Source organism: Sinocyclocheilus rhinocerous, unplaced genomic scaffold, assembly GCF_001515625.1.
Source record: "Sinocyclocheilus rhinocerous isolate Xijiao unplaced genomic scaffold, SAMN03320098_v1.1 scaffold8, whole genome shotgun sequence".
NCBI classification, from domain to species: domain Eukaryota; kingdom Metazoa; phylum Chordata; class Actinopteri; order Cypriniformes; family Cyprinidae; genus Sinocyclocheilus; species Sinocyclocheilus rhinocerous.
The window spans coordinates 1472912-1488360 of NW_015666800.1; the positions used below are offsets into that span (position 1 = coordinate 1472912).

At 35.3% G+C, this 15449-nt stretch overlaps 1 protein-coding gene across 1 annotated transcript in view; it reads left to right on the top strand.

Moving 5' to 3' along the window:
* The first annotated feature begins 55 nt into the window (after positions 1 to 55).
* LOC107733084 (ALK tyrosine kinase receptor-like) overlaps positions 56 to 15449 on the top strand; it is a 59691-nt gene continuing 44297 nt past the window's right edge. Inside the window, exons 1-2 of the mRNA XM_016544578.1 lie at positions 56 to 269; positions 14125 to 14205. Coding sequence (XP_016400064.1) covers positions 215 to 269; positions 14125 to 14205 — 136 coding nt within the window. The 5' untranslated portion in view covers positions 56 to 214. The remainder of the gene's footprint in view (positions 270 to 14124; positions 14206 to 15449) is intronic.

Consider the following 15449-nt stretch of genomic DNA (forward strand, 5'->3'; position numbering starts at 1 on the left):
GAGAGAGAGAGAGAGAGGCTGCAGCATCAGCATCATAATGAATCACACAGCAGCTCTGAAGCGAGAGAAGCTGGAGCCGTAAGACGGAATTGGATAGTTACGGAAAGACGCTGTATTTGTTGTTATTGAGCTTTTTCCCCCCCGCGCCAGGAATAAAAGTGGACAGATATTAGACTAACAGTACTTTATCTCCAAGATCCTTCTTTAAGGAGCCATGGATTATGCTACTCGTCAAACTTTTTTAAAATTGGGCTTTTTCATCTTCACAGGTAAGTGTTTGCAAACTAATTCTGACCTGCTGGTTTCTGGCGATGATAAACATGTTCATACGCAACGCTGATAGAAATGTATTCAGACCTTGATGGTTTCAAATTAAATCCACTTGATCTAATGAGAAACAGAATCATGAAACCACAAATTTCACTTCGATTCAAACACGTGTAAATAGATTTCTCAGTTCCACATAATGATTTTTAAAGATGCTAAACGGCGCGGATTTCAAAAGCACTTTGAAATTGAGTTTATTTATTCGAATGTCTCAGAATATGCTGGCCAGATGTGTGGTGTCATACTAATTAAATAAAGTAGGCTACTCTTGGTGTTATAGGGAAGAACTAATAGTCCGCAGACATGAGCAAGCTAGGGGAGATTCAGCCGTTCTTGGCAACCTTAAGTGCAAGTTTCATGTCAGCCCACTTTAAAAAAGATACTTCAAAATTAGCTTTATATCGAGGATAAATTGCTATTGGCTTTCCAAAATATGAGTTATTATTGTTTCTTATTTGTTTTTAATTAATGCTCTGCATGAGACTTGTAGGAGGCCATTTAAACATTCAGTCTGAAGTCAGAACAGACGTGTAGAATGCATTTCATGTGCAGATTTATGTTGCAAAAAATAGCCTATAAGAGAGTCAGGGGCTAGTTTATTCCACAAAATATTTTTCAGGGTGAGTTTATTGCTGTAAGTCAATTTCTGCATGCTCAAGAAAAAAAAAAAGATACAGTTGATTTAATACACTTAGCCTAATGATTGATTTCGGATGTGTTTTACTTTTATGGGCTATGTTAACCTGTCATTAAACAGCCTAGGTTTTTTAGCAAAATTGAAACTGTGAAACTTTATGAAAAAAATTATTTTGGCCAACACATATTGTGATTAATACATTTAATACTCAAATCATGTGGCATCTTTCCTGACCTTGCATTTATGAAAAATAGAAATCCCAGTTCAACTTTTCAGTTAAGTCATTTTAGTTGACTCCTGTCTGAACATATGCCAGCGTGTTTTTATTTTGTCCACTTATTCAGCCAATATTTTGAAGGACAGAATTCACAAAAATTATTCTAATTTAAGAGGGCTTTGCATATGCTAATGTGTCTATTAGTTTGTGTCTATGAGATGTGATATTTAATCTAATCCTTCTCATTAGTGACTCCTCTGTCCTGCTTAGGCAAAATTACCTCATCAGCATCACAGATTATCAACTCATGTTTGTTGTCCATTAGGCAGAAGTATGGCCAGAGTATGTATGTTTTATGTAATGAGTGTTTTGCTTTTATAAGGTCATATTTATGTAATAGCAAACAGACTTCACCTTTAATTAGGAATTTGGGAAGAGTGGTCCACATATGCAGTTTCTATTCATGTTGAAATTGGAAAGTATGTAATTTCTCAGCAGTGCCCAGCAATCTGGCAATTTAGTATTCAATACATACATTATGTATGTATGTATTGAATACTAAATACATACATTATGTGTCTAACATATTTATTTATGGATTTATTTGTTTGTTTATTAATATTTTTGGCACACACCGACAATCAGTTGTATATAATTCTGCTGTCCTTTGTTGAGCTGAGCTTTTAGCAAAATTGAATGCGCAGATGTCAGGCTGAGGAAAACCTGAAACCCGCAACTCAAGTAGCTCAAGGCACATTCAAGTATGTAGGTGAATACTGCCTCTAGCCTTTTACATTCCCTTTCTTTTTCTCGAGTGGTTTCGCTATTCTATTTCCAGTTTTCATCCATTTATGTTTTTTTCCAAGCCAAATGAAATAACTTCTGACTCACTCAGGAATGACCCAGTGTACTATCAACTACAGTATGTAATATTACTAAAATGTTCTGCTTTTTTATGAACATTAAAGACAGAAAGCAGCGCGCTGATATCATGTATTATGAGTCTCTGTCAGCTTACAGTCAGCTTTGAGGATATTTAACCATCTAGGGATTGTGAATGTCAGTGCTTTAGAGAAGAAGTAAGAGTTATGATCCAGATTCAGTCTTGTTCAGATGCATTGTCATTTATTTTACATTTGTTCTGTTGGCAGATTTTCTAACCACACTGAATCAGAAGATAGATTATTATTTTGATAGCAAGAACCATCCTAAAGACATGCAACATGAAAAAGCAGAGTTTCTTATGTTTTACCCATTTCGCAGTGGATTTATGTGAAAGAGTTCACATGAAATAATAGTGAAATAACAGAAAAAACCTCATATAACAATGCAGCAGTGTTGGTCTGTGACCAGCTTTATAAAAACATCCCAAAAAAGAATGGAAATGTGTGGAAACTTTAAAATCACAATTTCCATCCAACCAAAAGTAATAAGTGTTGATTATTTAATAGGCATAAATAAAGGGAGACAGACTGGTAGAAGCCAAAGCTAGCATAAAGCTAGCCAATCACATTACAGCTTGCCAGATCAAGCAGCATGAAATATGTATTAGGCCGTCTTAAGCAGAGACTCCACCCCCCACATTTCTGATTACTTATTAACCTAAATGGCAAGGTCGCACCTGAGTTTTACTACATTTGTATTCTTACCAGCACTTTAATTAAGGTATACAGTATGTTATAAAAGTGTTTTATAAGGGCAAACTGTAGCTGGCTGTTTTAGAAGGTCATTTGAACTAAATGGGACATGAATCTAGAGAGGTGGCTGCCTAGGTAAGTGGATGCAGCTGATTGAAATCAAAATCGACTATTCTTATTTTCTTAATGAAATATTGCAGTATCTATAATAATTTTACCTGTGCACATCATAGTCTGTTTTTAATTCACATGCCCTCATAACCTTAAAATCAAAATATAACATAAAATCAAAAAAACTTACCCTTCCCTCTCCACTCCAGCAGCCTGTCACTCGCATGAGATTCAGCAATAGCAAACGACAGCGATCCATTGATCCAGTCAATTCCCAATTAACCTAATTAAATCCCACCCTATGTTTTTTATTGTTCAGGAAGCCATTTCCCTCCGATATATGTCACAATAGGCAAGAAAAGACGATCGCAACTTCCATTTCATGCACACTTTAAAAATCATAGCATTAATTAACATACGTTAGGTAAAGGAGGGCAGAAATAACATGTTAAATCTGTTCTTCACTTTCACTGTTCAGGGAAGCCAATCGAGGAACCAGAGCAGCAAACAAGTCAGGCATCAACTTTTTATTCAAGTATTAAAAAAAGCATGTTTTTTCATATATAGGTCAGAATTAAAGGGGGATTTAGGCAAAAATGGCATCACCCAAATTTAAGATACATTTAAACTAAATCTATTACAGCTGTCGCCATTAAAGTGAAATGTGAAAATATGAAAAGTGTTAATTGCGGCATTAAATTTAGATCTGCTCATGTTGCATCAGATTTCTTTTTACATGATTTTACAGCATTGAGTATTATAACCAATCACACATGTTTCTGTTAAGCTTATGAAGGCAATGGCCAATTAGAGAAGTTTATATTATCAATGCAGAAAAGGAGTTTTGTTTCAGTGCGCTCTCACTGAATGAATTCTGCACTCTCACGAATTCTCTCATCATTAACAATACATTCCTGATATGACGCAAGTGATTCATTTTGTAGTGTAGACAGCTTTAGTGATTATAAAAGGTGTTTTTGTGAGAGTGCTTAACTCACTCTACTGAAGGGACCGCTTTATGGGATTATTTGCTTTCTTTTTGTATATAATATGTTCCAGTATGAATAACTGTTTGTTTTTCAGGCTACTAAAATAATTCTTGATTTTCTAATGTGTAAAAAGCAATAAACCACTTCATATATGGTTCTTAACTTGTCTGTGTAGCCAGAATATAACATGCCGTTTTCCCAAACACAAAACAAAATAATCATTATTACAATATCAAGAGTAATAATAGCCAATAATGACTTTTGTCATAGTATTGCAGTCCTACCCTTTAATGAGTTCCTGTTATTTTATTTTATCTACACTTTATGTAGGCTCAATCAAATTATGCAATACATTTATACCACCTTAGAGCAGCAACAGTCTGTGTAAGGGGCCATTTGCATTCCACTGCACTGCTTTTCCATTGTATTGTTTTTTTTTTTTTTATGTAGACAGATGTGTTCGACCATTGTGCTCACATCTCGCGTCCTTTGCAGCTACTCGTGCATGACACAACATTCTAAAATCGTGGCACTCAAGTTAAAAGTAGTTCAACTTTCAATTAACACTACTCTAGACCTTGCATTTTTTTGTTCCACTGACCTACATCTCGCTTTTTTAAATGCATAAATGCATTTTGTGTGAATGGCCCCTGAATAAACATAGATGCCATGTCAGATGCAGCTTCTGTTCCAACTTTGCAGTGTAAAGATGGCTGTTGATGTTGATAAAATTTGATTGGAAACAGTCTAGTATTCTAGTTGATTGAAGCAACTGGTTATATTTAAGAATGTAACAAAAGAACAGATACATTTAATAAGGTCATTATATGATATACACTCACCGGCCACTTTATTAGGTACACCTGTTCAATTGCTTGTACTCCTCTCTTTTGTATTGGGTATCTTCACTACATAATGTGATTTCTTTATCAAAATAACTAATAATTCAAAGGTAACAGTTAAATTGTAACATGGATGGCTGTGAATGGTGGTGTATGGAAAGGTATAGTTGAGATGTTGTTTTTTTTGTTGTTGTTTTTTTCCCCTTTTGGATGGGGGGGGGATTTTGTTGTTCTTATAAGGTTCTCTTACTTGGGTATGTGTTTTCTTTTATTTATGTATATATTTTTTATTTTTTATTTTCTTTTATTTTTGTATGTATTGTTCTGTATTAAAACAAATGCAAATAAACATATTTAAAAATAAAAATAAGGTCATTATAAAAATTGCCCTCATAAAGGTAAAAATGTCCCAGGAAATCAATTCTAAGGGGGGAAATATTGTCCCTTAATAGAAGAGTTAATTTCTGACCCTGTTGGAAACACGCGTCTTGTGCAAGCACTTAACCTCTCTACAACCTCAAAGGGGTCATATGATGCGATTTCAAGTTTTCCTTTCTCTTTGGCACCGCCGCCATGTTGTGAAGATGCTGAGTGCTTCGTTGCGAAAGCGAAAATACTTAGTTTGGCCTTCCAAAACAGGACACGACTAGAAATCAGTGGTTAAGTTGTATTTACAACACTGTTCCAGAACAGTTCAACCCAAATATTCAGATGTGTCCAGCACATTTTATGGAGGACTGTTTCCTGATCCTGGTAGAGTAGACTACAATGCCGGCTGTTCAAAATAATGTTCTTTTTAGCAACATCATATATGACCCCTTTAAACCAAGGCACTTACAAAAAAAAAAAAAAGTGCTCTCTGCACTAACCTATTTTACATTCTAGCCTCTAAAAAAACTCTGCCATTTTATGCTTTGACTATTTTTGGCTCTGTGACAAATTGCTGTTATGTTCCTCATTTGTAAGTAACTTTGGATTTGGCTAAATGAAAAAATACATTTATACACAACACAATACATTTAAATGTTATTTACGTCTTTTTTAAGTATTAGTTTTGTCTTATGTTTCTCATAAAACCCATTATAAGAATATTAAAACAAATACAACTGAGACAATTGTTTACATAGAGTGATGAGATGAGAAATGTTTATGAAATGAGTTAATATTGAATCTCTGGCTTTCGACTGCAGACTTGACAAATCTGAGCATTGAATTAGACACTGATGAGATCACTAAAAGACAAAGGAATAAAGATACATACGAAATGTGTGAGATTAAAGGGAAAGTTCTCCCAAAAAAGAAAATTCTCACCCTCAAGTTGTTCCAAGCCTGTATGAGTTTCTTTTTTCTGTTGAACACAAAAGACGATATTTTGAAGAATTTGAGTAACCAAACAGTTGACGGCAGCCATAGCAGGATACTTTGACAAAAGTCTCCATTTATTTTCCATTTAATCTTATCGCTATTTAGGAGGCTCAACTGACATGTTATATGTATTTATTTTTTAGTTTCCTGTGAGTGAGCTCTCCCTGAATTTGTGATGATGGAGAAAACAGCTCAGCCTTGTCATGTTTATCACATCAGTTTCTCACGTTCTGAATGAGCAATTTCATCATTACTTTTTGCTGTTTGCTATTTGACATATGAGACTCTGCTGACACACGATACCATAGTAACAGTGACAACATAACCTAAGGTGGCATCATTGTGACCGTAATATAATTTGTGAAATGCTCCAGCATTGTTTTGTTGAATGTATGCTATACATACAGTACAGTGTTAAATGTCTGCACCATGGTTTCTGAGGAAACTGCATTTCGTTCTTCCCACCCCATGAATTACTGAAATGACAATATGTCGACTTTAACTTAAAGAAGGTTTTAGTTGTGGAAGTGAAGTGGGTGCTTGCACTTATAATTGGTGCTCAGCATGACTGTGTGTCTGGTGAAATGGACTTCCATTGCGCCAAGGTAGCTGCATAATCGTCCCGTAATTACAGGTCTGAATCTCTAAACACAGATCAAAGTGTTTTCTTTTAGCATCAAACATTAAAGAGGCACAATAAGTGTGTTGTAATGTGCAACACTGCAAAGTCACTTGCAAGCAGAGCATTTGTACTCTGAGAGAATTTGTACTCTATTTGTAGCCTATACATACACTGATAAGTAGGGCCAAATAATGCAAATAGGGGTCTGAAACTGTTGAAATGGGATTTTTATAGGATTTTTAATGTTTTATTTTCTATTTATTTTTTACAATAATAGAATATATAATGTATTTATTGTCCATTTTTAGTCTGCAATTTTTTTCAACCATGTTAACAAAATGTGTAATTAAATGTATACTACTTTTAACTTTTAATTACTTATGAACTTATTTATAGGAAATCAATAACAATTATAAAAAAAAACGCAAAAGGCATAATAACAAAAAACATTTTTAAAAAACATTAAAAAGCAATACACATTTAAATAACTATAAAAGTTAATAGAGAAAAAATAGTCTGCAAATTTAACCTAAATAAAGCATGCTTGGTAGGTTCTAGCTAGTTTGTGACTTTTGCATATTATATGTTTTCTAAAAACAAACAACGAACAAGCAAACAAAAAAACCTGTTTGATAATTTCTTTCTTGACATATTTAGGGTTACAGGTTTGAATGGTTGCACTTAGCAAATTCAGTCAGCATTACAATGTTAAAAAAAATATATTTACGCCCTTCATGCTGTACAGTTTTAATGAATTTTACATTTTTGTAAGGGGAGAAAATCATGCAGTAACAAGGTTGCACAAAGGCCATAATGCCTTTTTAAAGAGGGGCTAAAAGGGGGTTTGTTTACAACAACCTTCTATCCATATTATTGTTAACTTTTTAATAGTTTAAACATGGTTCTCACTGTATAACAACATGGGATTTCTGCCTCAAAAAAAAAACGTATGGGTCATCAAAGTGTGCTGTGAAAAGTGATACTTGTACAAGTACTTGTAAGATTCAAACAAGATGCAACTAAACAGTCTCATGAGGGCCAGCCACACACAATTAGCCTGTAATTATTTTGTTCCCTCTTAAAGGGGTGGTTCACTGTTTTTTTTTCTAGGCTTGATTGTGTTTATGGGGTGGAGTCTAACTTAGCTAGCCCAGTGTGTTGTGATTGGCTAAATGTCTAAGCGTCCCACCCCTCACCTCAGCGGCATGTGCTCCGGTTGTATTGTAAACAACGACGTCGTTAATATCGCTTATCAGTTTGAGCCCGATTGAGAAGCAGAGGATATTATTGAAGAGGATCGTGGAGGATCGATTTGTGGTTGATAAGAATTAATGCTTTTAAAAATAGTATCTTATGCTTACCAAGGCTACATTTATTTGATCAAAAATACAGTAAAAACTGTGATATTGTGAAATATTATTGCAATTTTAAATAATTATTTTCTATTTTAATATTTAAAATACAAATTATTTCTGTGATGGCAAAGCTGAATTTTCAGCAGCCATTTCTCCAGTCATTTCAGGGTTCTTTGATGAATACAAAGTTCAAAAGAACAGCATTTATTTGAAATAGAAATCTTTGTAACATTATAAATGTCTTTATTGTCAATTGTCAGTCTTGCATCCAGTGATCAAAACATTATGTTAATAATGTACTATCTGCTCCTTGCAATAACAAACAATTTACACAGTCAGAATAAAGGCTTGAAACATTTAACTTTGATGGATCCTCCCTCATATATGGTAGAGAGTTTCTTCTGCAGTGATCTGGCAACAAGACAAAAGACTGACTAAAAACAGACTCTCTCCAAAACAAAGGGACACAACTGCTGTCATGTGTGTGTATAGTCCCACTATTTTTTTAATCTTCTAATTGATTTTAGTCCAAGCAGAGCTGAATCCCATGATAGACAGTGTAGGCCTGAACTGAATTATTTCGAAAAACAAAATTAATGCTACATTCAGTTAGTCAGCATCAATGTCAGATTCAGTACATAAATCATGTTGTTTCTTACTATGTCTTCAGGTTCACAGACAGTGCGAAGCCTACAATGATCTTTTGTGTCTTGCTTCACTTAGGCATCATATTTCCATTTTCTACTAATAAACCTATAAAGTCACTGACCTGTGCAGAATTTTAAAGGTACTCTATAGAATGGATGCAGAGTAGGCTAATACCAAAAGAAAAAAAAGAAAACATCCTGCTTTCTATCAATGTCCCCTTTATAATGGAACTGTACAGACAGGAAGAGAATGCTGAGGGTTTGAGCATGGATAGGATGTTTTTTCCCACTATGAAATATATATTAAAAACCCTTACTTCTGATAATTTGACAGTAGCTGCAACCAATTACACGAAAAATTCAATTATGTGAGTAATGTTTTTGCAAATGCCAAAAGCCTGATTCATGAATGGGGGCTCAGATAAGTGTGCTTGCATACTCTCACTCTTCATTCTTTATTACAGCTGTCTATATTGTTTTGTTAAAAGTCAAATGCTGTTTATTGTAGGGCTTAGTTTGAACATAATACACATATTTATCAGCTAATTTCCTTTAGGGATGCAGAACGAAACAAAATCTGTGACTAAAAGTCAGGGCTACGAATGTTTCCTATTGTTTGCAGAGGTGGATGGAGAGTTCATTCGGGCTTTTAACATTGATAATAATAAGTAAGATATGTTTCTTGAGCAGTAAATCAGCATATTAGAATGATTTCTGAATGATCATGTGACGCTGATGACTGGAGTAATGATGCTGAAAATTCAGCTTTGACAAAATAGATTTTAAAATATATTAAAATAGAAAACAGTTATTTTAAATTGTAGTAATATTTCACAATATTACTGTTTTTGCTGTATTTATGGTTAAATAAATGCAGCCATGCTGAGGATTTTGAGTTTTAAATCAAAAATCGATCAAATAGTGAGTCAAACAGTGAAATCTTTCCATTAGTAGTTGAATTTGTGTCTCTTCTACTCATCTAAATGGCAACACATCATTCTACACTTTCAACACGGCCTCAAAGTCCCAGACAAACCCAAAAGCATGTTCTGTGATCTTCGCTAAGTGCTACAATTAAGCTACATTTATGGTGAAAATATGTGCTGACAGCCTGGTTTAGTGTTGCAGTTAGTGGCTTGTGAACATTGAGGCAGATGGTCACTGCAAACTTAAAGCATTCTGCAAGTTTCATACCTTAGAAACACCAGGATTTGAAAAGGTTTGAGGTGTTTTGTAGTTGTTGTTTTTTTGAGGATTTTTATTTCAAGAAGTTCCAACATTGTTCTGTCCCTGGATGGTGACAAAATGCACCTCCAAAAACTCTGCATACCCCTCCAAATAAACTGATAAACTGATTTGAAATATACGTTTATTTTTAATGACATGCCTAAGCAATTGAAGGAGAATGTTTTTGTTTGTTTGCCTCATTTCACAACTGACTCTTTTCTTCATTATTCTCAATTTGCCTGCTGTTTTTTCTAAATATCAAAAATATAGCAGCCTGACAACAAGATACAATAGTAGTTTTAGAACTATATACAGATAATAGATTTGAACAAGGGAGTGCAGTTACCTCGCTAAAACAGTCTGTTGCAATCGCTGTGGTTGTGTTGGTTCATTTTCTTCTGCTTCTGGCTCAAACATATACGGCTGTACGGCATTCACCATGTAGCATCAAAACACTTCACACATGCTGTGCATGGATACGGTGCAATGAAGTTCGCCAATCACAGAAGTGGCTGTGTACTTGCGTTTCTCAAAGAGGTAACACCCCACTTTTTTAGTCCAAAACATACTAACTACATAAGCTTACCCCTATGATATCAAGATCGGAAAATGCATGACCCCTTTAAACCCACACTGAATGTCTCAGCTCATCCACAGCACCAGCCATTAGTGGTGAGGATTGCCTGTGTGCCTCTCAGCTGAAATAGAGAGTATTAAGAGTCGACATTATCCTCTCAGAGGAAGAAAGAGTAGGATAAGGCTTGGACAGACTTGGGCACTCTCTCAGCAGATGAGTCAGCTGGGTACGCTGTGCTGTGTACCATGTTGGTGAGGAGTGACAGCCCTCTTCTGAGAGTGTGCGCTTAACGAAGCCCAGCTGTCAGATGTTCCTCTTTTGCCCTAAACTGAGTTGAACAGGTAGGCCAGATGCCATGCTTCACCACTTGGATACGAATCAGAGGACTGTCGCACATGCAAATCATACACAGAGTGCTCTCTTGGCAGAGAGAAATAAGTGCAAATAAGTTGCTCCTGCTGAAGGACGGACCACCTAGACAGAAACTTAAATCTTGAGCCATTAGAAATGTGTAAAGAAATACACATGAGAGATTCCTTAGTCTGGGGATTTCCATGTAATGGTTTTGGATTTCTTAGTTTTAACCTTCACTGAAAAACCCAACATGGTTTACTGTTTATGATTTATTGGGTCATCACAGAAGTGCAGATATTCATATTTTTATATTCATACTTCAGGGTCATTCTGTGTTAACTCAACCAGAGGTTGTTTTTCAAACACTGAAAATTGGTAAAATTCAGCAAATTGGACATTGAGTCACATTGGGCTCCCCATATGTCTGGGACGGAACCGCATACATTAGGACCTTGAAAATGAAGATTCCAAAAGAAAAGTTTTATTAAAAACCAGAATCTAAAATTATATTCAGATATCTTTAATACTTCTTGAGTTACAATCATGCAAACTTAAAAAAAAAAGAATATTTATATGGCATTCAGACAGGTATGTTATATGCAGATGTTTTGATAGAGGAAAACAAGATATATTTCGAGTTTTAACATTATTTGTTCTTCAGACCTTCCTCTTTAAAAGAAAAAAAGTATCAGCTGAATGCAAAGTGACCCACATTTGGTTTTTGACCACTGAAAATGTGTATAATTTAACGATTTACTCCTGGATCCATATTGCGATTGCAATATCTCTGGAACGGAACTTTATAGGGCTTTAAAAATGAAGATGCCAAAAGGAAGGTTTGTTAAGACCCAAAATCTAAAAGGGCATTAAGGTATCTTTAATACTTCTTGAGTTACAGACAAGCAAACTTTGGAGAAAAAACTTGAAAAGTGCTTTGCCCCCCCTTCTTTCAATGATCACCACTGGAATATATATTGCAACAAAGATTGCTAAAGTCAACAGATTTTACTAAGAGGCTTACCAATCTCTGTGTAAAAGTAATATAATGTTGCTGCAATCTTTCTAAAGTCTTTTTTACGCCCCTGTAGTTTGGCTCCGAATCTCAGGTGAAATTTTTCATTTTGACTACCCTCTACAAAATAGTGGATTACTCAGTGAATATTCATCCATGACATTTAATATTTTGGCTTTCATCACCATACATGCAGGGCTACAAAGTTTCACTTGAATAAACTGCAACGACTACAGCCAATGGCCAACTAGCACATTCTGCGGCTGAAGAAGAGGTGAGAGGAACTGTATATATCAGCAGGTGTCGTTATGAAAACCAACGGTGGGGAGCACACTGAAAACTGTGCTGACAGACACTCATTGACGGCCTAACATTCACAGATGACTGTCCGTTGACTTTGTGTGTCACGGCCTTTAGTCTGACTTAAAACTTAAAACGAATCTGTTCGTATATTTTAGCAGTAAATCACATGATTTTGTCACATGATAAATTTCCCATTGGCTATTGGCTCTGATTGTGACTGAGCATTTGTGAATCTTGACCTTTTGACCATTTGAGTCCTTCAGTCGCCTTTGTTGCTAAAATTTGTCTCGCTGATTCTTTTCTTAAGAGTCATACCAGGCAGTTTATTTCCATACTTGAAACGCTCAGATGAAAAGGAAGCCATTGTTTCACTCATGCCATTGGTTATAACGTCATGTGTTTGATTTGGAATGGCACTTTTTTTGTAAGTGGTTTGCTCTTGTGCAGAATGTACCCATGACCATTGATTGGTCAAGGATTTTTTGTATGAATCATTTGCCATTTTACTGGATTTAAAAATACAGTTTACAGTATTTCGATTTCTCAGGCCCTGCTACCAAACTTTAGTGTGTCAGCTGTTTAAAAGATTCACAGATGTTTCCAGAAAGATTGGCTTTTAAAACGGAATGACGAACTTATCTGCTATTTACCATTTTAAATATTAAAAAATGCTGATTGAACAGTATCTTGTTTGCAAACTTTGTCTAATAATCTTTATCTGAACATTACAATCACTGATATGTTTTTGTAAATCCTGCTGTATGGCTTCCCATCTTCATTAGCATTCCGTCAGAAGCTTTTCTTGTTAACTCAATACAGTTGACACCATTGAAATCAAGGGAATATTTTAGTGGAAGGAGGAGTTCATTTTGAACCTCATCAAACAGATCTGGGTTAGGTCTGGGACATGACAGGAATAGTGTACACCAGCGATTGTGTAAGTGTGGGTCATAACTGGCAAAGCATATTCATTACAGAGCAGATTTTGGCACACTATAATGAGCCATTGCTGTGATAATGAACTTTCATCAAATGTTTTTTGTTTTAATAATGGAACAGACTGAGTTTCCCTTTTCCTTCTTTTACTTTGCTATGGCAACCTCTCTAGATCTTAAAATAGAGTAAATGGCTTGTGGTAAAATGCCTAAAACAAAATGCTGAACATCTTCATGCCTGTAGAGAGAATTTTTTTCCTGGAATGTGCCACTATCTGCAAGAAGAAACACTGATATTTTATTATTTTTCTTTTAAAGTGCTGTTATAATAAATGACATAACTTGAAATGTGGTCCACCTCAGTCAGTCACAATCCAGCGCTCATCCAAAACCTTTTTGAAACAGCTCTGTTGTTTTAGGAGGGCAAACTTTACAGAATAAAGACTAAAGTAAGATCCTAAGGTCCTATGCAAAACAAAAAGTTGTGTTTTACTTATAAAAACAAACATGAAAATATATCTAATATTGTGTATTGCTCAATGTTTAATTTTATGTTTTAATTAATTAATTTATTTTACACATAAGAATAGCCGTGGGTGCTGATGATGAATGTTAGCTGATAAAATGAATGTTTGCTGACTGTTAGAACACTCAGCACTGCATTCAGCTGTTCTAAATAAATGCACAAAAAAACACAAAAACTGGGCATAATGTTGCCTTTAGGCAAAACCACTATCCAGATCATAAAATGTCATAAAGCTTCCTTTTTTTGGCTACGAGCATAGAGATAATCTAATCAAAATCAATGGTCTTCAGTCGAAAATGTTGGTTCTTTCATCTCAAGGCTTCATTTGAAGCCACAGTTCTTAAAACTAACTGGTCCTATTATTTATTAAATCATGCCATAAGAGAACAAGGACTTTCTCTGATGGTGCGTTTGACCTTTATTCTTCTTGTCTTTCCTCAGTTGTCAGGAGCAGTTGTGCTCTGTTGGAAAGAGCAGTAGAAGATCCAGCACATCCAAATCCTCTCGACTCCACTCCAGAACGTAAAACACTGATTATTTATTTGTTCCCTTTTCCTTCAGCAGTTTGTTTTGCAGTTGTTTTCTTCTCCTAAATGGAGTTTGTCATTGCAAGTCACCACATTGAACAGAGAAGAAATATTGATCTGGTTAAGTATTCCACCCAGGGCACTTCCCGTTGGGATGTTTCAGTTGAATGTCAGAGGGGCTTTGTGGTTTCCCTCATTGCGGTCTCTCTTCATCAATAGCGTTACATGATTCCAAAGACAACTTTTCTGTGTTTTTCCATTGGAATGCCTGATGGCAAACAGAAAACCCTCAAGATATTCCTTCTCTTGTCCAAACTGACATACCCTTGTCTTGAGTATTTAATTTTATTATAAAGTTTAGCATTTTTGGATGTACTTTAGAGGAATAGGGAGTAAAAAACAGTTTAATTACATTTCTCCTGAGGCCATTTCAGTGTGATCTTACCACAGAATCCAATATCTTTCTGAATCTGTTTACAAACAAATTTGCTTTTTTCTTAATTACTGACATATAATATTTGAAAGGGTAGTTTTAGGGAATTCAATGTACAACACACACACAAACACACACACACACACACACACACACACACACATAGACACACACACACACACACACACACACTGCGCGCAGTGATAACCTCGTCCTGACAGCACCTGTATCAAATGTGTGACAAACACACACATGCACACACACATACACACATACACACACACACACACACACACGTGTGTATATACATGCACATTATAGTACACTACAATACTTATTTTATTCAGCAAGGATACATTTAATTGGCCTAAAGTAACAGTAAACATTCATTTAACATTAATAATGCAACTATCTAACTTAAAGCTGCAGTCCGTAACTTTTTTTGGTTAAAAATGATCCAAAATCAATATGTGACCCTGGACCACAAAAGTCGCTGGGGTATATTTGCAGCAATAGCCAAAAATACATTGTATGGGTCAAAATTATTGATTTTTCTTTTATGCCAAAAATCATTAGGATATTAAGTAAAGATCATGTTCCATGAAGATATTTTGTACATTTCCTACCGTAAATATATCAAAACTTAATTTTTGATTAGTAATATGCATTGCTAAGAACTTCATTTGCACAACACTGACTGCCACACATACTCCTCGGAACATTAGATTCATCCGTGCTGGAGCCGTGCCACCGCACAACCCACGCAAGCTAGATAATTCCGCACACAGCTGCAATTCCAGGTTTTC